The following is a 22,496-nucleotide window of genomic DNA, read 5'->3' as shown; positions in this document are numbered from 1 at the left end:
CTGTAGAAAAATCTCAGCTCCTTGCTGCATTTGATGACATGTTTCCAGAGTGAGGCCCACAGCCAGCCTAGGTCCCCGCACACAGAAGGAAGTTCTGTTCTCTAGATTTCCCCCAGCACTTGGCCTCGCTGCCTCCAAGGGATGTGAGAGCATGGGGAGTCGTCTGATTGACTGAGCCACCTAACAGGGGGTCTCAATCGTGTGGTACAATCACTTGGGGAGCTTTAAACTAGCCCTGATGCCCAAGCCGCACCCCAGAGAAATGGAATCAGAATTTCCGACACTGGGACCCAGGCATGGGTGTCTAAGCTTCCCCCGGGTGATTCCCAAGTGCAGCCAAGGTTGAGAACCACTGCCCTCAATTCAGGGTCCTCACCTTTGACTAAAGCCCAGCATAATTAGAGGTGTCAGTTCAACTCCATTGGGTTAAAAAAAAATCACACCCTCCATCATCACGTTGTGTCCAGCCAGGACTTAGCTGCCCTGTGCTGTTTGCCACTGGGAGGGCTGTAATGGAGGACCACGACGGTCTCTGCGCCGTGACTTGCGCGTGGCCACCATCCACCGCCCTCCAAAGGGCCGCGGTACATAAGGAGATAATCGGTATGTCTTTAGTATTAAAATTTCCATGGGGTGTGTGAAAAAAAAAATCTAAAAAATCTCCCTCGGTGGGGGGTGGGGGTGGGGAGGAATGATAAAAAAAGAAAAGGTTGAGAAGTACTCATTTAGAGGAAGATGTCTTTGCTTGGCTTACGTCTACACCAGAGCTAGACACTCCTTTGGAGTTCAAGCCCCTAATTGGCCCTGTGGCCCATGTAGTCTTCTCTCTGGACTTCAGTTATTCCTTTTGGAAAAAGAGAGATTTGGGCCAGGTGATCTTTAAGGAGCCTTCCAGCTATGGGCTTGCAAATGAAAAGTCAGTTTCAAAAATCAGGATGCAAAGCTTAATTTCCACAGGGGAGAACCAATCAGAGTCAGATGACCTAAAGAAATTATCTTGTAAGGCAAGAGAAGAAGGAGGTTTTCATAAAATCGCTTTGAATTGGGCTGAAACCGATATTTTTCCACAACAGCTTTCAGAAAGGAAACCACAGAATTCCTGCAGTACGTAAAAGCTGGAGAACCTTTATTGCAAAAAGAGTCATTTACAGCAAGCGATTCTGCAGGAGCTGTAACTCATCATTTTATAGATGTACTTAATCCTTTGCTAGAGACAGCTACTCTGCCGTTTTGAGAATTGAAACCTTCACAGTTGCATAGAAAATATTTTGATAAAAGGTATACAAGAAAATTAGAATAGCTCAATCTGCATTCTATTGGTTCTTTCACATGAAATTCTGTATTAGTGGAATTCTTCCATCCAGCTATCAAAAATTGAAAATGTTAAATACTGTTAGAAAATACTCACTATAAAAGTGTCATATATAATATTCATTACACATAAAAAAGAAATCAGTATGTCTAAGTCAATTTAATCGTGACCATTATCAGGGCTAAAACCTTTTGCAATAAAATTTTACTAAACTAAAATATTTAGTAGTGCTATATTTGGGGGCTTTTTTTTTTTTTTTGAGGTATGCGGGCCTCTCACTGCTGTGGCCTCTCCCGTTGCGGAGCACAGGCTCCGGACGCGCAGGCCCAGCGGCCATGGCTCACGGGCCCAGCCGCTCCGCGGCATGTGGGATCTTCCCGGACCGGGGCACGAACCCGTGTCCCCTGCATCGGCAGGCGGACTCTCAACCACTGCGCCACCAGGGAAGCCCTGGGGGCTTTTTGACACACTATGTCAGACCATCATTTACAGTGAAAGTGATGTGATTATCGTCAACAGTCACACTGCAACTTCCCATGTTTCATGGCGATAGCATCCATTTGTTACTCTTCTCCTGGGGATGGGGATGATGTGCTCATCTAGAGTTCCAAGCAAAGACTAAACGGGTTAGCTGTCCAGGAGGCTTGCAAAAAGCAGGGTTTCATTGCAAGCTCTGTCTAGAGGACGTTATGTTGACCGGTCTAGTAAATGTAGTCAAGAGAAACTCGTCGAGGCAGTGATTTGGATCCTGGCCCACCAGAAAGGTAACAACAACAGGAATACCACAAAGACATGATACCCTGGCTGCAGTTTTCTCTTCTCAACCAGCCTCCATGTCATGGCAATAGGACCTGAAATCAGTTACATCCTTGTCTAGACAAATTCCTAATTGCTCCCCTCCATAGGTCACCCTTGGCACTGTTGGGCTGGGCAGTTCTCCACTGTGGGCGCTGTCCTGTGCATTGAGGGATGTTGCAGCATCTCCGGCCTCTGTCCACTAGACGCCCCTCATCCCTAGTGGTGACAACCGAAAAGGTCTCCAGACATTGCCAAATGTTCCCTGGGGGAGGGGTGTAACGTTGCCCCGGGTTGAACACCACTGCTTTAGATGAAGGAGAGAAGAGGGACCGTCGTGTTGACAAGTCTTCTTCCTGTTTCAGTTTGAGAAATTTGGCAAAGCCGTGAATTATGCCGATGCAGCCCTGTCCTTCACCGAATGTGGCAACGCGATGGAGCGCGACCCTCTGGAAGCCAAGTCTCCGTACACCATGTACTCTGAGACCGTGGAGCTTCTCAGGTTCGTGCCTTTCTGCTGCCTTTTTCCTTCGCTCTTTCCAGTCATAATTAGAAGCTGCTTGCTGTGTTTGAAAACTATCACTTCCACATAATAATGACTCATCCAAGGCATCTCCTTCTTAGCAGTCATCATAATTCGTTCTGGCCATTTGATTCACGTCATGGAAAATTTATAACTGATGGACACTGCTTGTGTCAATTATTCCCTTCGGAGGTTATAACGTGAGCGTTACAATTTGCAATATTCATAAAATTAAAATGGAAAGGTAGTGGATGCGAGTAAAGTATCATCATTTCACTGTTTGGCGTGGACACTCGTCTTTTCAAAGCGCAGTTCTATAACTCACGAAAAGCGGTGCTATTGGGATTTCTGTTATAAACCATGTTTTCTAAAAATTTCTGCCTCAGTTATTACAAATGGAGGGGCACTGTTCCAACACAAAGGCAGCTCTGGAGGCCGCAGCTGTGGAGTAGACGTTCCATGCATCTGGAATTTGAGGGGCAGTCAAGGTGGTAGCAGGGGGAGGGGAGAGATGAGGCTGATAATAGGGGAGGGTGTATTAACGGCACAGATTATTGGTTTCATTTGCATTTTGAATGAAATTTTCTGGCCTGTTGCTCTTGGTGCAGTGGAGTTGGTGGGTAATCAAAAAATTCTTGTAAGAAGGGGAAAGAGAAGAAATGATATCCATTCTAGTGCTTTCCGGTAATCTGCAGGTATTTGTACAAGAATTTCCTCTACCTCTGAATAGTGGCTAAGCACCCTCATTTGCAGGATGGACTACATCATGGCTTTTGATTGAGTGAGCAGTTCTTCACCTGATAGGTCCCTGTATCCCAGCCACCTCTGGCTTCATTCATCGATAATGCCAGGCCTGCTTTTTATTCTGTTCCTGCATCTGCAATAAACTGTTACAAACCTGAGGACCCTTGTACCTAAACCTTCAGACAGACATCGGACAGATTTAGCATGCATATTTTCCCAGGAAAGCATTTGAAAAGATCAGAAGAATGGGAGCCATTATAAAGAAGAAGAAGAAAAAAAAAACTACGGTTACATAGAATCAGAAGACCTAGTTAAAGCCACCAAAGTAGGGAGATTGTGAGGAAAGTTCCAGCCTTACCTTGACAGGCCAGGCAGCCATCTTTGGCTTTTCGCTGCTCTGAGAAGTATAGAAAGTATCTCTCAGACTTACTTTATGCCCTGTGAAAGCCACCGCCGCCATTTGTAGCTTTCAAGGGGAAATTGATTTCTCAGTGTCTATACGAGGCTGCCTGCAGTTTTCAAAGATGCACAAGATGAAAATCCTGGCAGAAACGATAAGGATTCAAAATGGAGGGGAAACTTTAACGAACAAACCTGCAGAAAAGCCATGCCTTCTCTTCATCCCCAAATGCAAATTAAAACAAGGCACTTTTTCAATTGACAGGAAAATGTAAAAATGTTAATACCTAGTGTTAGCACATACGCAAAATAATGGTGAACTGGGCCTCCTCCATGCTGTTGATGGGAATGGAAATTGATCGTTGTAAATTGAGGGCAGTTTGGCATTGTGTAGGAAAACCTATACAAGTGAGCATTCGTATCTTTTGAGCCAGTAATTCGACTTCCAGAAATTTGAATTTTCTATACTGAAGAAAAGACTTGTAAGAGGAGAACGAGTTATCTGTACAGTGTTCAGTTTGGCCTATATTATAGCACCCAATTAGAAGCAAAACAAATCATCAACAGGAGAAGGGTAATTAATTACATCGCAGTGCACTCAACAGAATGATTTGCAGCCATTGGAGTGCAACAATGATGGAGACTGTGTAGCTGCACGAAAATGTTTATAGTATGATGTTAAAGTAAAAGCAAGCCACAGAATTATAGACACATTGCATTTCTAACCACGAAAGGCACGTTTCTGCACGTGGACCAACCTGGAAGGGAAATAAGGTCATATCTGTAATTGGGGGTGAAATTATGGGTGTTTTCACTCTCTATATATTTTTTCTTGTTTTCTTTTAGGAAAACACATGCTCTCTAAACAGAAAAGCGAAACATCAAATTTCATTTTTGGTAGAAATGCCATGTGAATCGCTGAGTGATATTTATTTCCATTAGAAAACACTTCTTTTTCCTTTATTATTTACAATTCTTTTTTCTTTTTGTCTAAGCACAGTTGTTTTTTTACATGATGTGATAGTTTACTCCCCATAGGAGTATATTTTCAGTGGAACCTGGTGAAAGTCAATGGAGAATTTATAGCCATTCACTTTTAAGTCAGTATTTTGAAACTTTATTTTGAGATAACTGGATATCCACATGCAGTTATAAGAAATGATACAGAAAGTTCCTGTGTACCTCTCCCCCACCCCCCGTTTCCCCCCATCTAGCGTAGCTCTAGTCCAAGATCACAGCCAGGACAGGGACATTGCTACAGTCCACCTGCCTTACTCAGAAGTCATCAGGTCTTTTTTCTCCCAGATTTAACCAGTTCTACCTGCACTACTTTGTATGTTCTCTATATATGTAGAACTTTACATTTTCTAGTATATGTGTGTGTGTATTTTTTTTTTTTTTTGGAGAGAAATTTCAATTGGGAATAAAATGGGCTGAAGCAACTAAGTCTTCTGGCCCATGTAAGCCACTGGAACTCCACTATCAAGCCACTTCAACAGTGGCTGCAATTAGAGGGTAACTGTAATAGGAACATGGTTTTTAGTAGCGTAATTTTATGTTGAAGAGATCTGTATTACTCTCTCCCTGACGGTATGCTGGCTGCAGAGAGAGCACCCCATTTTTTTCATTCAAGTAATTATGGTTGCTCTGAGCCTTGGGAATCTGCAATAGACATATACTTGTGAAGACAAGAGGGGCATCACAATGACTTGACATTTCAGTGATCCAGCCGTCAAAGACAGATTTATGACATCATAAGAAGCCTTTTTGCTTAATATGGCAACAACAGGAGGGACCCACATCAAGTGCGCGGGTCCTTTTGCTGGAAAATGTTCACTGGACAGAACTGGGGCAGTAACTGGGGAGAGCAGAGCGATAGGGGGCGCCGGTGTTCCGGGGAGGCTGCTGAAAGTGCGGGCTCACCGTCGCCTTCTCGTAATCGAGAGCTAGTCGGGGCTGCCTGCACATCTTCAACTTCCCTCTGCAGCACTGAACTCTGTTACTTATCCCACCACGAGTGCCTGTGAAATTGCATTAAAGCTCAGACAATGATTTTATGCAATGAATTGATTTTCAAGAGTCTAAATGCCCAGAATGGAATCTGCTCAGCTCGAAGAAAAAAAAATGGGAATTACTCAACCTTTGATCTCCCCGGTGTGGAACAGTAACGATTAAAGAGAGTGGAAAGACAAAATATACAAGTGCCATAAATTAGGGGCGCTCAGACCTTTACCTGCTGTGAAATGTACCTCCCTTAAAAAACAAAAAAACCACTTCCTAGAGGAATATGCTCCACACCTGAGCCATTAGAAACACACAGCTATTGTAACCGTGTGATGGAGGCCTCCCTACACTCAGGTCAGACATAGCTGTGTTATTATTTACCTCATCTGTCAAAAACTCAACTGAAACTGACATTTGTGTCCACGTCTCATTGAAAGCCAATAATATTGTTTAACTAGAATGTTCTTAGAAACAGTATTTTGCCAGCATTTATACGCACGCCAGACCCACAGTAGTTCCACAGCACCGTTCTGGAACGTGGGCTCCGGTTGTAGCTGGCTTCTCCAGCTAGCTTCCATCCGTCACAGCAGTGCCATCGTGACACTCCTGTGGTCGTCGTTTTGTATATGTTTTCGGGAAAGCACACTTTTGCCCACGTGCCCTTCTCGGTCCTGACACCCAGAGCACATGTGGGGCTGGCGCACTTAGGTGATGAGAACGCCAATGACTTTGGGACTTTCTGAAGGGTCAGATGCATTCCACTTGAGCTTGTCCTTTCTCTTCAAAGGTATGCAATGAGGCTGAAAAACTTTGCAAGCCCCCTGGCTTCGGACGGGGAGAAAAAGCTGGCCGTACTATGGTAAGCCTCCTGGAGGCCACCAGGAAACAGCTGAAATGTTGCAGAAGGATTTGAAAAGTCAACTTAAGCTGCTTACCCCCAGATCATTATTCTTGTTTTCCATTAAACTCTGGAAGGCTAACTGGTGGGTTTTTTCAGTCGCTGACTAAAAATTTACTCTCTGAATTTATACCCTTATCAAGATGGGATTTTAATGCTTACCCCTTCTTTTTTTTAAAAAACGACACAAATTTATTATCTTACAGTTCTGAAGGTCAGAAGTCTGACTTGTGTTTCACGAGCCTATAATCAGAGTGTCAGCGAGGCTGCATTCCTTCCAGAGGCTCTAGGGGAGAATCAACTTCCTGGCCTTTTCCAGCTTTTAGAGGCCACCTGCACTCCCTGGCTCAGGGCCCCTTCGTCCATCCTCAAAGTCATCAGTGTAGCTTCTTAAAATAGCTCCCCGACTTTGACATTCGGCCCCCTTCTTCCATCTTTTGTGAACTCTTTTTTTCTTTTTTTAAACTTTCATTGAAGTGTAGTTGCTTTACGATGTTGTGTTAATTTCCGCTGTGCAGCACAGTGACTCAGTTATACATCTATATATATTCTTTTTCATATTCGTTTCCATTATGCTTTATCACAGGATGTTGAGTATAGTTCCCTGTGCTATGCTTACTCCTTCTTTTTAAATTTTTTTTCTTTTTTCACTTATATTCCTCAGTAACCGTAGGAGAGTGACTGCAAAATAGGAATCAGTTTTTAGTTTTATCAGTTTGATTACGCAGTGGCATTAACACGGTCCTTTCCTCAACACCACAGCTACCGATGCTTATCACTTCTCTACCTGCGGATGTTCAAACTGAAGAAGGACCACGCCATGAAGTACTCCAGATCACTGATGGAATATTTTAAGGTAATCCTTATTTGGTATAATTTATAGGCCCCGGGTGATTAAATCACTAATGAGACATGGCAGGCATGTTATTAAATGTCAAGGTTGCTGCTGCCAAAGGCTTAACCTTGCTCATCCTGGGTCCTCCCACCTCTCCTTTGGGGCTCAGCAGAGAGCTTAGGTTTGATTTGATTCCAGAGAGAGAAGGTACAATAGTTCAATCCCCTGATGATTCTCTGGACTGAACAAATGGCCCCGGGCAGCTTCCCAGCTGCAGTCAGGGTTGGGGGGGGGGGCGATGCCTTCCGCCCACCCTGCACGGTGGACCCGCCAGAGGACGCGGCTGGAGCTGTGGCCATGGCTATGGCCGGTCTCGTGTTACATGAGATGCCAGCCTAGAAATTTCTCGGCAATGAGAGAAGTCACCGCAGCCGCCCTGGGCTCTGCGGGGACAGCCACACCCCCTTTGACCATGGGGAGTCTTGGAGGACAGTGGTTGCACTTGAAGATAGCTGATTGCTTTGGCTGCCAAAATAACAAACAATAAGTAAACAAATGCATCGTCTAGGGAGCGGAAGTTTTGTTTTTTTCTTTTTTTTTTTCCGGTACGCGGGCCTCTCACTGCTGTGGCCTCTCCCGTTGCGGAGCACAGGCTCCGGATGCGCAGGCTCAGCGGCCATGGCTCACGGGCCCAGCCGCTCCGCGGCATGTGGGATCTTCCCGGACCGGGGCACGAACCCGTGTCCCCTGCATCGGCAGGCGGACTCTCAACCACTGCGCCACCAGGGAAGCCCTGAAGTTTTTAATCTGCAAGCAAAACAAGATATTTCAACCACGAGATGCAATGCCGAAATGTGGGAATGAGCCCGAATGAAAGCTGCAAGCCTGGAGCTAGGCCTGGCCGCTGTGCCGGGTATCACTGGCTTGAGGGTCCTTGGAGCTTCTGTGGCTTCTACCCCCATAACACTGGTCACGTTTTAGAGTTGAGGGGGTTCAAGGCTCCTGTTGGGCAGGTCCTGAAAGGAAAAGGACAATTTTTTTATTGATTTTTTTTTGCCAAGTTCATCAGACAACTTGGCTCGGTTGCACCAAGGCAGTTGTTTGAAATGAATCAAATCCTGACCTTACCTCAGACATCAGAACCCGGTGGGAGAGGGTGCACAGCTGTGTGCGGACACCGACTCGGGAAAAGGAGCGGGTTCCCCAGCTACCGTGTGGTGTGGCCGTAATAAAGCCAGTGCTTGTGGAGGTGAACACGGTCACGTGCAGCAGCTGCCCACGACCGTATGTCTACAGTGTCAGCCCGGGCTCTGGAAAGGCGTCTTGATGCTGTAGGTCCGGGGTGCCCTAAGAATGGGCATATTTCTAACGAGTTCCCAGGCAGTGCTGATGCTGTGGTCGCGCTTTGAGCCCCAGCCCCAGCATCTGTCCTCTGCGGCCTGTCCTGTGTAGCTTTCAGGGCACTGCAAGATACCAAACAGACGTTAAGTAACTCACTCCTCTGGCGGTGCGCTGAGCTTCTTTGAGGTTCAAAGCTGGAGGCTCCCACCTGTGAGGCCATTATAACGAGCTGTCCACATGGGGCGGTGCCGAGTGTCAGGTTTTCCTGTGCTCCACAAGTGTACCGCCGCTACAACAGAGGAGACCCATTCTTTTTTAAAAAATGTATTTGGTTGAAGTCTAGTTGATTTACAATGTTGTGTTAATTCCTGCTGTACGGCAAAGCGATTCAGTTGTATACATTCTTCTTCATATTCTTTTCCATTGTGGTTTATCCCAGCGTATTGAATAGAGTTCCCTGCGCTCTACAGTAGGACCTTGTTGTTTATCCATCCTATACATACTAGTTTGCATCTGCTGACCCCAAACTCCCAACCCACCCCTCCCCCACACCCCCTCCCCCTTGGTAACCACACGTCTGCCCTCTATGTCTGTGAGTCCGTTTCTGTTTCATAGATATGTTCACTTGTGTCATATTTTAGATTCCACATATAAGTGATATCATATGATATTTGTCTTTCTCTTTCTGACTTACTTCACTCAGTATGATCGTCTCTAGGTCCATCCATGTTGCTGCAAATGGCATTATTTCATTCTTTTTTATGGCTGAGTAATATTCCATTGTATATATGCACCACATCTTCTTTATCTACTCATCTGTTTATGGACACAGGTTGCTTCCATATCTTCGATATTGTAAATAGTGTTGTGATGAGCATTGGGGTGCAGGTATCTTTTCAAAGTATGGTTTTCTCTGAATATACGCCCAGGAGTGGAATTGCTGGGTCATATGGTAGCTCTATTTTTAGTTTTTGAGGAACCTCCATACTGTCTTCCATAGCGGCTGCACCAATTTACATTCCCACCAACAGTGCAGGGGGGTTCCCTTTTCGAGGAGGCCCATTCTTTAAACCAGCCCATCCGAGGGAAAGATTGTTTAGTGATCCACTGTAATGCAGCCCTGCAAAACCGTCAGCCATGAGGATATGCATGTGATGATAGCAGATCAAGGTGCTTCACACACACACACACGAATGCTGCTTGGTCCTGGCGAGTTCCTGGGATTTCAGAAATGACCTCCTACCTTGCATCCCAGGGAAAAAGTTTGTAACTGGAGCTAAAGGTGAAAAGCTTGTCTGTACTCTGAAGAGCTTGTTTTGCAGAATAAATTTCAGATGAGGATAATTAAACCACTTCTTGGAGAACTGAGTCTGATTTCACTGGGCCTTTTAGTATATAAGATCTTTCATCAAGTGACTTTCATGGTCCTGATTGGAGCCCACTAATTATCCCAACCAGCTATTTTCATCGAGTGCGCATCGTGGTGTGCTGACGTGCACATACATTCCAGCTCTGGTAAGGAAACAGGAGGCATCCCGAAATGCTGCAATCAATATTAATGTACTCGAAATCACACTTCCATCTGTTTCTGAATTAATAAAACACAAGATAGATGTCCTCATTTCCCTCTCTCTTTCTCTCTTTTAGCAAAATGCTTCAAAAGTCGCTCAGATACCATCTCCATGGGTAGGCAATGGAAAGTAAGTATCTTCTGAAAATTATTTTTTCATGAAAATCAGCGATCGAATAGACCCCAAATATTGGGTATTGACAACCCCAGGTGGAAAGGTCAGTTCTGAATCTACAGTAATTTTGGTGCACGCAGAATTCTAGTCAGGTTTCAGCTAATAGCAGGACAGAAAAGTTTAAGATGATGTGATTCCAAATTTCTTTCACTATTTGATCTTTAAGCCAAATGACGGCCATAAAAGTATCAGTTAATGAGATGGCAAGCACCGTGCCATTTCGGGGAGGCAGGGTAAAGTTACCTCCACTGCAGTGATTTTTCAATGAGTCACTCAGTAATGAAAGACCAATGAAATATTCATTGATATATGGTAAGTGCTTTAATAAAACCAGAGGCATAATAGCGCTGAAAATGTGAAGGCACTTGGTCAGCCAATTATCTGAACCTTCATGATGATTTTTATATTAATACTAAAATACCCTGACCTGAAATGTAACAGCAGCTACGCTGCTGCCGGTCTGAGGCTCAGTGAACTCACCCACTCTGCGGCCGTCCTTAGAGCCCTATCTGCTCGGGGCAGCTCAGCCCTCCAGCAGTAGGGCAGGAGCTGGGAAGCCAGCTGACGTGGGCCAGGAGCTGCCCTTAGCTCCCAAGGTAAACTAAGAGAGCCCCTTCCTCTCTCTACAATGAAAGGGCCGGACCCAGTGACATCGGAGGCTCATCTGAAGACAGGTTCCTTTTCAGAGGGCGACTTGGAATCCTAGTTCTGTCTCAGCCCTGAACTGCCTACATGCCCACACTTAACTGGCTTGAGCACCCGTTTCTCCTGTGATTCCAATACCTCCCTCACCACCCCAAGCCCACTTCCCACCAGTGGATGTATACCTTCACAAAGAGCTGGGGGGGGGGTTCCCCATTTTTCTTCATTTCAAAATTCTTATGTCTCTGATCAAAACACTTTCTTGAACAGTGAAATAGTCTCCTTTGCCACTTTATAGTTTAAAGCACAGTCCCGAAGCAGTGGGATTGTGAACTCTAAGATCATAAAAACATTCAGAGTGAGGGAGCAGATCCATTAAAAACTACGTGTTAACTCAATTACTGTATTGAAAGGAAGTACCGTTCAAACTGTTGAATTAGGTCTCACTCTTATACTGACGGACAAAAGTGAAAGAACGCTTCTCTCTGGAAGCTCAGAAAATAAAAATAACTATTGAAAGGCCCAGAGAAAGCTATTTTCTCTGAGCACGGAGTAAAGCAAGGGCAAATTCAGGTAAGCAGCCATTAAAGGATCATTGGGAAAAAAATTTTTTTTAATTCTGCAACGAAAGAACTCAAACACATTGTACGCTTGTGAAGTCACATGAAAAGCGCCCCGAAATGATTTTTAAAGCAGCTCCTGTCTGAAGAAAGCACAGTCCCGTTGGTAGTCCAGAGAGCTTTTGAATGAGGCAACTCAAAACGGTCGCCCAGAGGTTACAGCCCATTCATTCAGCAAACACTTTGGGTACATTTCCCTACAAGAGACCTGGGACGCAGCGGAATTCCAAGGGCTCCCTGCACTCGAGAAGCACGCAGTCCAGTGGAGGGGGGTGACAGGTATGAACAAAGTTCTGCAGACACCCAAGCAAAAGAGAGCGCGGACCTCCATGGGTGGTCAGGGAGGGCTTCTTTGTCTCCCAGCAACACTATAGCCTGCTTCCCCCAGCGAATGATGACAGCTGGCCCCGCACCAGACCTTTCACGATGCCTTGACCCTGACCGTGAAGAAGCAGTTGGAAGAAGGAGAAGAAAAATCCGCTTGATATAGAGCAGGGGTCGGCAAACCTTTTCTGCAAAGGGCCAGATAGTACATACTTGGGGCTTTGCCGGCCCAGAGGCAAAACCGAGGGTGTCATATGTAAAGAGAACATAAGAGAAAACAAGTTTCCACAAACATCTCACTGATGAAATTCAGAATATAACAGCAGTTAAGTACAAGTTTTATAATACAAGTCTGTTCAGGAGAGGAATGGAATTTTGAAAAAATAACATTTTGCGTCACTGGGGTTCAAAGGTAGCATTCTCGCTCATCCAATTGACTGCAAATGTCCATCTTTTCACACCATTCATAGCTCACAGGCCATACAGAAACAGGTGGTGCACCAGCTTTTTTGACCTCCACAGAGAGTCATGGAAACCATGTTATGGAGAGTCTAAAAGGGCGGGGCAGCAGTCTCAGATGTCACCCAGAGAGAATAAAAAGAAAGAAGGCGGGGAAGGCTATGGAAGGAGGAAAGAACGAGGCCATCTGAGGCCTTTAGAAGAACTCTTTCAGTAGACAGGTGGCCGTGGGTACCATATTGAAAGGGTTGGAAGAGAAGAGATATCTCCACATGTTTGGGACATTGGCCAATAAAAAGATGTGAGGAGTTTGGTGGTCACTGGAGGGAACATTCCCATCAGGCAAAACTTCTCCCCAAGATTAGGGAGGGCTGTGCCTGCGTGAACGTGGCGTGAGCTTGGGGACAGTGGTAGAAACAAGCCAGTGTGGACTCAAGGGTGAGGGTCAAGATGAACACCCAAGTCAGGTGAATCCTTTAGCAGAGGGAGTGTAGGACTTTGAGGTAATTTGATGGAATGGAAGGAGAGTGGACTTTGGAGGAAAACAGACCTGCTTTCAAATCCTGGCCCTTCAACCGATTTGCTACGTGACCCTCAAAAAGGAGCTGAATTTCTCTGAGCCCTTTTGCCATCTGTGAAACAGTGGTGGCAGAAACTCGCCCACAGAGTTGTCACAAGGCTTAGAGATAATATCGGTGAAGCCCAGAGCACTGGGCTTGGTGCACGGCAACTTTAACAAATAGTGGCTCCTGCCACTGCCACGTTTTGTTGTCATTGTTACCTTTTTGAGTTGGAAAACATCAGTGATCTCGCCCCTAGAGCTCCCACAGCTCTTGGTGTACACTTCACTTTTGGCACTTAGCCGAGATTGTCAGAATTTAACGGAGTTCCCTCCCCATTAGACTATTTGCTCGTTTCGATAAGGGGCTGCTCATTCTTTTATTCACCAGATATTTATTGCATATGCCTGCTGTGTATGAGACACTCTGCCAGGCACTTTACAAACGTATACCCTCTCCATGTGCTGCTGTACGTTGTTCGTCTTCCCTCCCCAGAGCACCTCATGTGTAGTGGATACTACATAATAACAGAGGGATGGCTGGAAGGTAATCCATTCATTTATCTAACGGGTATTAAGTACATGGTATGTGCACCAGGCACTGTTCTAGATGCTGGGAATGACGCTGGATGAAATAGACAAGGATCTAGAGACAAGGACCTCCTCAAGGTCACATTCTTTTGGAAGAGAAAGACAGTACAAAAAGAGTGCATATGCTAGATAATAAATGTCATAGAGGAAGGCGAAACAGGGAGCGGGGATAGAAAGGGCTGCTTGGCCTGGGGGAGGAAGATCCTGAATAGGGACACTAGGGAAGGATGATGGGAGGGCGAGCCACGCAGATCCCTGGGGGAAGTGCATTCCACGCGCAGGGCTCGCCACCACCTCCAACGGGGACGTGACTCGTGATTACCAGGAACAGCAGGGGCTGAGTGCGGTTGGGAGGCAAGGGAGCATGTTGGACGCCCAGGGTGCTTATGCTGTGAGTGGTCGGAAGCCCGTGCTGGGGCGTACACACTCATGGCCACGTGCCACGGACGTGTGAAGAACAGCACCAGATCTGAAGCAGATCCACAGAGGGAGAACTGAACGACGAAGCCCAAGCTGTGGGGAGAGCCAAGCTGGGGTTGGAGGCACACCAAGATGAGGCGGCAACGGCCCTCTTTCAGCCAGAGGCAGTGTCCTAGGCAGGTTTTGATTCGTGGATGTCACGCGTCTGATGCTGTGTGCAGGGTGTGCAGCCGTCCTCCGCGCAAGGTCAGCTCACAGAGCCTCGTGTCAGGTCCGTCGTGACCAAAACCGAACACATGCCCTCGCTCTCCTCGCCTCCACCGCTGATTATTTAAAAGAAGGTGCCGAGTGGAAGGGAAAGAAAGCCCCTCAATAGCTCTTCAACGTTGTAAACTGAAAAGGCCTTTTCAGGATGTAGGAGATAAACGGAGGTGATGTGTTTCCCCTTATGACTTCTGGACGTGATTGGAAATCACTGAATCCAGCCTTTTCTTGCAGGCCAGGGAAGGTCCAGCGAGGGGAGGGGTCTCAGGAGCACACGGCAATTGTACGTAAGGCAGGGCCAGGCTAGAGTCCCGGTCCCTGGGATTCCAGAACTTTCCCAGCACCCCACGGTCCCCCTCTCAACATCTGTGACACTGACACCTCTGCAGTCTTCTCTAGAGATTACAAATGAGGACGTTTTCCTTTCTGGCCGTAAATTGACATTTACGGGTTAATGACCACCACTGGGTGGGAAAAGACTAGAAAATAGCATTTGCAACCTGCCATGACAAAAAAATCTAGCATTCACTGCTCTTTTGCTAACACTTCTGTGCCCAGGTCCCTGAGTTTAACCATTCCCCTGACCACACCCCGCCTTGAAAGTAAATCTTTCCATCAAGAAGTATCAAACATCTCAGAAATTATACACAGAGCAGGAAAACCTTCACACCCTCTTCCATCACACAAGCGCAGAGCACTTGCACAGAGGATCCACTTTCCCCCTCATGCCAGAACATACCAGAAGACATACTCTGTTTGCGGAAATGGACCAATGCCCTCCCGTGGCTGTAGGCACCGCCTGCGTGAGTCTCAGGCGAGTGCATCAGTTGAGTTGCTCCCAGACCGAGTCAGCCCCGCTTTGGCATTTTGGTACGTGGTGACTGCCGTTCCCCCAAATCCTCTGTGTATGCAGCCTGTCAGGGTGCGCATCTGTTCTAGGAGCAGAGATCGGCTCTGAGAAATACAGCCACCCTGCAAAGGTAGTTGCCAAGAGGTGGCTGGCACAGGGGAGGGAGTGTGAGAAGGGCGCCTCACGATGGGCAGTCATTCGAAGGCTGGCTGAACGAGGACAGGGGGGCTGGTGGGTGTGCATAGGTCTTGCTCGTGGGCACAGGCAACCACCCAGCCTTTGGGACTGTCCCTGACCCTCCATGCGACGTGCAGCCAGCCGGCGACTTCTTGTTGCTGGCATTAAAGGATTAAACAAAAATCTACCTCCGAACATTGGTACTGCCCAAAGTACGAACTCCCCAAACTTCTCTTTATAACCCAGTGTGCAGGTGAACCGCCAGCGATTAACAGCCATCCTGTAGCCACGTCTTAAAGAATCCTAAAGAGATATTCATAATCTTATTGTTCAAAACACTTTGATAAGAGACCAGTATTGCACATCAAGTCTTTTCTAAGTGCCAGTATCCATTCTGGCAGCAGGTAGAGAAATCATCGTAGCTCTGAGCTGATGCTTTCTCTGGAACATCAGAAGACTTGTTAGATGTATTCAAAGTAAGAGCTACATTTGTGGGTAGAATTAATGCCAGAGGAAGATTCACCCAGCTCTCTTGTGTGGTATTTTAAAACAAAGTAGCGATGTGCATGGAGTCGTCAGTGGTTCCCAAAGGCAGTCAGACTTCAGGGTTTAAAGCTAGAAAAGGATAAGGATGGCTCGTTCTACAGCCTGGCCCTGTGGCCCCGTGTGGGTTGGTCTAATGAGGCAGGAACAGGGCGATAATAAGTTCTCTCTACGCTGGGGCCTCTGGAGAAAGCTACGGTGCTGGCAAAAGCTATAGGATGTCCTCTGAGAGGAGTCGGTGGGTTGCAAGAGCAAGCTTCATATATGTTCACCATGCTAAAACTCACTGTGGCAAATCACGTCCTCATGAGGACCCAGTGTGATGGGGGAGGCCTAGGACGCCGCTGTCACTCTTCCCAAGCAACCTAACAAAGCCTGTCTCTTCCCATCCCCCAGAAACACTCCATCCCCAGTGTCTCTCAACAACGTGTCTCCCATCAACGCAATGGGGAACTGTAACAACGGCCCGGTCACCATCCCCCAGCGCATTCACCACATGGCCGCCAGCCATGTCAACATCACTAGCAACGTGTTACGGGGCTACGAACACTGGGACATGGCCGACAAACTGACGAGAGAGAATAAAGGTATGCTGCTCTGCTCGACCCATTGCTCACGGGCCATGGTGGAGTCAACTTGCTTTCAATGGCTTGAGTTTTCCGTGGTGGCCTTCTCTTTCTGTCTGATTTCCAGGGCTACGTGAGGGAAGAGGGGGTTAGCTCAGGGCTGACGTGGTGACCAGTTTTTGCTGAGAGAGTGAAAAAGGCCTAGGATTGAGTTCTCCTTTAAAGTTTAAAGTAACTTGACCTATGATGTGTTGGCAAATGTCTGTTTCGCATTTTCACTCAATGGTAAGGATCAATGCAGAGAAACAGAGCAAAGGGGAAAAGAATGATTTGCAAATTAGTTGGGATTAAGGCACTTGGCTTTTTTATTTTTTTGGAGAGGTGGGGTTGAACCAAGGCCTTTTACCTTCGTTTTAATCGTCAGCTCCAGTGAGTACATGACGATGCGGCTTTGCAGTCAGAAGCCAAGGCCAAGGCTCAGCTAGTGTTTTTCACCCACTGACACCTGGGATGAAAGATCAGAGCCCTGTTCATGGGAACACATGAGGTTGGCTACAAAACAAATGTGAGGAGAGCCCTGCTTCACCAGAGGGTGAGTCAGTGGTCCTCCGCCACTCATGCTGCCATCTGTGACCCTAGCTGTCACACAGGTTCGCCCCAAAGCCGCCTATCCTAATGAAGACGGGAAGTTCAAAGAAACCATACTTTTGCCCTGGCCGTTCAGTTGACTTCGGTGATTCTGGCCCAGCAGTCAGCGACAGACCCACTCTAGTCGAAGTGAGGACAGATGTGGGTCTTTCTGAATCAGACTGCAAAGAGGTGACCTGTGGTTTAGAGCAGTAGAGACATCTGGCTAGGTACAGGCAAGAATTAGCATCTCGCAGGCTGGTGGCCCCTGCTGGGACAGGGTATGGTATAAGTTGCATGGAGTGGGCTTGGGTCCCAGACAGTGACAGGACTTTCTTGGAATCAGGCTGGGGCTGCAGGCTACCTAGATGCAGAGGGGCGTTCCCGTGGGTTACCGGCCCCTCCTCCTGGCTGCATCTCTATTGCGGCATCACTAAGCGGGCGGGGAAACTGTCCCACGGAACTAGGAAGGGTGAGATTTTGAAGCCTAATCACTTAAGCTTGAATCCTGTCGGGCACTGGCTGGGTGACCCCAGGCAAGTTACTGAAATCTGTGAGCTACTCCCTAGCTTCCATCTCTAGAATGGATATAATAGGATGATGATGAAACTACCCAGAAGGATGGTAGACATGGGTGGAATAAAATAAGATGTGTAAATCACCTAGCATAAAATATCAAGTGCGAGGTAGAAATCCTACAAAGATTTCTTTCTCTTTCCTTACTCCATATGATGACACATCTATATAATTGAAAGAGTCTGTGGCTATCAAAGCATATTGCATAATTTGGGACTCCGACCCCTTGACCCAGCTCTAAACTTGCACTGGCTCCTAGGGCTATTTGCATGTGTTGGTTCTGTGTGTTCATGCGGTCATTTCTATACGCCAGGTGCTGTACTATTTGTTTTATCATTTGTTGTGTCATTTAGCCCCATTTCCTAGCTGTAGAAACCGAGGCTCAGTGAGATGCAGAAATTCACCCATGATATCACAGCTCATCATATTGGAAGCAGAAATTGAATCGAGAAATGTCTGGTTTCAGAGTGTGAACTTTTATCCTATAGGATGCACTGCCCATCTAGAGGGCGAGATTAACAACGGGTCCTTGGAGACCTTCAGTGAGCTCCTGTCCTCAGTTATCTGACTAATGGGCAGTTCTTAACTTGTCCACTTCCCTAGGCTTCTGGAAATCCAAAGACAACTAACCCAGACAACCAGGCCAATCCAAGGGTTCTAGAATTGCTCAGGAAGGCATAAAGCATTTTAAGTCTTGCCTAGCTTGTCGGCCTCTGCTCTTCTCTGTCTTATTTTGTATTGGTAACTGGAGAGCTGTTCAATATTTATGGATTTCCTTCATAATTGCATCTATTTTCAAAATCTGTTAAAGTAATTCCTTCTAAATTAACCACAGAACTTTCCAGGAGCAATGTAGCGGCTGGGCTGATGTTGGACTCAGATGGTGCTCATCTTGGCCTTAGCACAGTGTGTCAAGGAGTTGTTCAATTCCCTGACTAATATTGAATCAAAATGACTGTGTCAGTCTACCAGCAGAAAGATGCTGCACCCCGCTGGTGTGGTCCTAGGGCTGTACCAGGGGCCGGGGAGAGGACCTAGTTTGGAATCTTCTGTTTACGGCCCTGAGTTTCACACACTTTGTCATTTCTGAACTGCTTGAAGTGGGGGTTTCTTCCCACATCTGTCTTGTCTACATAGACATGGGGAAACTGAGGCACTTCCCTTTTGATTGGTACTCTGCCTCCCACTGGAGACCACCACGTACCTGCACCTTTTTCCACCCAATCATGCAATGGAGGTGGCGGAGGTTGGCTGTCCCAGTGGAAGGTCTCCACCCCTGCCCCATGTCTGCCTACCTGTACAGCTGCAGATGGCTCATTGCAGAACATTCTGGTGCTCAAATGGGCCAATAGGGCTGATTCTGCCCTTTGGCCTTTATTCTAGAAGCCCGGTTCCTTACCTTCCCAGCTGCTGACTTGAAACACTTATTAAAATGGTGACCTGGGTACCCAATGAAAAGTGCCACCGCAGAGGCTTCCCTGGTGGCGCAGTGGTTGAGAGTCCGCCTGCCGATGCAGGGGACACGGGTTTGTGCCCCGGTTCGGGAAGATCCTACATGCCGCAGAGCGGCTGGGCCCGTGAGCCATGGCCGCTGAGCCTGGGCGTCCGGAGCCTGTGCTCCGCAACGGGAGAGGCCACAACAGTGAGAGGCCCGCATACCACGAAAAAAAAATAGAATGCCACCGCAGACTTTGTACACAATATCTAGGGGACATCCCACTCACGTTCACTCGACAACAACTGGGTCCTTTAACATCTCCCTTAATATTGTATTACGGAAGAGAGTGTTTTCAATGCCCAAAGTAATTTACTCCCTTATCAGCAGAAATTACTTTTATTGCATAGTACAGGTTAAAAAGTATCACATAATCAAATGAAGCTGATACGCGGAGAAGGAGCCCATATGTTCTACATAACGTGAAGAATCAATGCATTGTTTAGTGAAATACCATCTGCTGGGCAATCAAGCACACATAACCCATGCATGGAAATTGCTTTCCAAGAAGGCAGGAGAGCATCCCAACCACTTGAAGGTAGTCTCCAGCCTCCTCCCCCCCACCGAGCCAGCACGAGTGATTTCCTCGTGGCTGAGGGAACAGGACGCCCAAGAGTTTCCTTCTCACCGAGATCATCGTGGTGCCAGACAGACGTGCAAAGGGGAAGCCTAGCTGCTTTCTAGGCATCATAGAGTTTTTCCCACAGACCTCCCACCCCGCCCCAAAGCAGACAGTCTAAGACTCTGGTCCCACTGCTTAGTAGTAAGGCCTCAGTGCCATTCCTTCCCCGAGTCAGCTGGAGGGGAATCGGCCAGGCAGTCTTACCATCCGTGTGCCGGGGGGCAGGGGGAAGTGCTATGCGACAGATCCTTACAGGTCATTTTCCTTCCCTAAAGGAGTAAGACTTACCAAACTAGATGCCTCCTAGACATTTATCTGGCCTTAGAGGCCGATGGCGCTAATGGCTGTCTAGGCTCACCAGCTGTATCTACGTCAAGGCAAGAAACATTGATACTCAGTTCATTTAGACAAAAGGAAAAGAGAATATTTTCAATTCCATAACGCATAGAATGAAAAACAGCTTGGTATCATATAGACCATGGCTCCCTACCATTTTGTGTATAAAGACCCCTTTCTAACTATAAATTTATAATATATAAAAATATAAATTCCAGGGCTTCCCTGGTGGCGCAGTGGTTGAGAGTCCGCCTGCCAATGCAGGGGACGCGGCTTCGTGCCCCGGTCCGGGAGGATCCCACGTGCCGCGGAGCGGCTGGGCCCGTGAGCCGTGGCCACTGAGCCTGCGCGTCCGGGGCCTGTGCTCCGCCACGGGAGAGGCCACAACAGTGAGAGGCCCGCGTACCGCAAAACAAAAACAAAAATATAAATTCCATATTTTATATAAAATATATTTAGATACATTTTATTTTAGATACGTAATGTTATGTGTATATTTTCAATACATAAATATATGTTTCTATAAACATATATAAATATTTAGACAAATATATTTTATAGGTACTATATGCATACTGTGATATGTGTGTGTCGTCTGAGAAAATATATGGTGATTTGAAAAAACTTACTATGAATGAACAGATTTGAACGAATTTGTGTTTTCTTAACCACAGTGACACAAACTTGATTTATGCTGTAGAGCTTGGGGCGCTAACAAAACATTAAAATAGTAGAGCTTGACATCCATATGGAGTTTGGGTCACCTAGCAGGTACTCTGGACACTTGTGTCGAAAGAATGAATGAACGCACAACGGATAACTTGTCCAACGCCCGCGTGGTTGTGGTCCTGCTGTCGTTCAAAGGCCTGACCGAGGTCTGCTCTGATTTTCAGAATTCTTTGGCGATCTGGACACGTTGATGGGGCCCCTGACCCAGCACAGCAGCATGACCAATCTCGTCCGCTACGTTCGCCAGGGACTGTGCTGGCTGCGCATCGACGCCCACTTGTTGTAGTGGGGTGCGCCCCCGTCTCCGGCACTGGTGGAACTCCACTCATTTGGGAAAATTCTCTTTGATTATGTTTGTTTTTATGCTTCTTTTGATATCTGTGAAAAACAGAAGTCATTGTAAGTGGACACTACACCTTGAGCAGTGTATCTTTTATCACTTAGTCATTTTTCAGTATTTTATATGCATTTCACAGATCCCACCATCCTTTTGTGCTTGATGGAATGACACAGTCCCTACAGTATTGTTTTAAGTCCACACTACCCACAACAAAGAATGGAAAGCAATTGTGAGAACAGGTTCCTGAGAAGTGAAACGGAATGTCATATATAGACATATATGTGTGTGTGTGTGTGTGTGTGTCTATATATGAACGCAGGCAAAGAGGACCTGCAAAGATGCAAATTTTCAGCAATAGCCATTCCCCAAACTGCACTCTTCTGTCCGGACAAGAACATACTTCAGAATCCTTTGTTAAACTTTTGGGGTTCCCACAGACTCAGTTTTCAGATGAGAATTTTCATTGTCGCAACCCACTGGTTAGATGTTGTAGCAACATCAGAAAGTCAAACTTAAGAAAATTAATGAGCACGGCAATGCCACTCTGAAATGCAGCCAGAGGACTTTTTAGTTAGTATCCCTTTCCTGATTCCCTATTTGAAAAACTTCAAGGATGAGAAGGAGTGGCAAGATTGATGTCGACAACGTTAAGGCATCAGCTGGCATAAATATTTTTGAACTCCGTGATTTGAAGCGTAAATCCTCACCCAGCATTCTCTTTGTGTAAAGCTCTCCCTTGGAGGGCAGTTCAGTCAGTGCACGCCCTCGTAGCCAAAACGCTACACTCCAGTTTTAGAGATGAGAGACGGGAGGGGTCTGGAAACCGTCCAGGGAATGCACACCTCTGCCTCTTTTGCAGTTGGTTGGCGGGGTCTACAACTGGCAGGACTTTTTTTTTTTATTGTGCTTTGCTCAGATCTCTGGAAACGAAAGTCAAGTTGTCACTACCTAGGAGTAATCATATACAGTTTGCTTCCTAGTGGCTTTAAAATCTGGACTTCCCCAAGTATTATCCCCATTTTCTATTTTACCGGGTTTCTTTTCCACTTCTCTCTGTTTTCTTCTACCTTTCTTTTCCTTTTTCTTTTCTTTCTTTTTTTTGGGGGGCTGCTCATTAGCTTTTGACGGAAATACAGTCACTGGTTTTATTCAAGTCTATA

At 46.5% G+C, this 22,496-nt stretch overlaps 1 protein-coding gene across 1 annotated transcript in view; it reads left to right on the top strand.

The window, feature by feature from the left end:
- Window positions 1–21,528, top strand: part of AFF2 (ALF transcription elongation factor 2) — a 489,494-nt gene extending 467,966 nt beyond the window's left edge. The window contains exons 16-21 of the mRNA XM_060002892.1: window positions 2,473–2,609; window positions 6,565–6,636; window positions 7,438–7,531; window positions 10,499–10,551; window positions 16,442–16,632; window positions 21,161–21,528. Coding sequence (XP_059858875.1) covers window positions 2,473–2,609; window positions 6,565–6,636; window positions 7,438–7,531; window positions 10,499–10,551; window positions 16,442–16,632; window positions 21,161–21,282 — 669 coding nt within the window. The 3' untranslated portion in view covers window positions 21,283–21,528. The remainder of the gene's footprint in view (window positions 1–2,472; window positions 2,610–6,564; window positions 6,637–7,437; window positions 7,532–10,498; window positions 10,552–16,441; window positions 16,633–21,160) is intronic.
- The last annotated feature ends 968 nt before the right edge of the window (window positions 21,529–22,496 follow it).

This window comes from Delphinus delphis, chromosome X (genome assembly GCF_949987515.2).
Source record: "Delphinus delphis chromosome X, mDelDel1.2, whole genome shotgun sequence".
In the NCBI taxonomy this organism is placed as follows: domain Eukaryota; kingdom Metazoa; phylum Chordata; class Mammalia; order Artiodactyla; family Delphinidae; genus Delphinus; species Delphinus delphis.
This window is presented reverse-complemented; position numbering and strand designations above follow the sequence as displayed.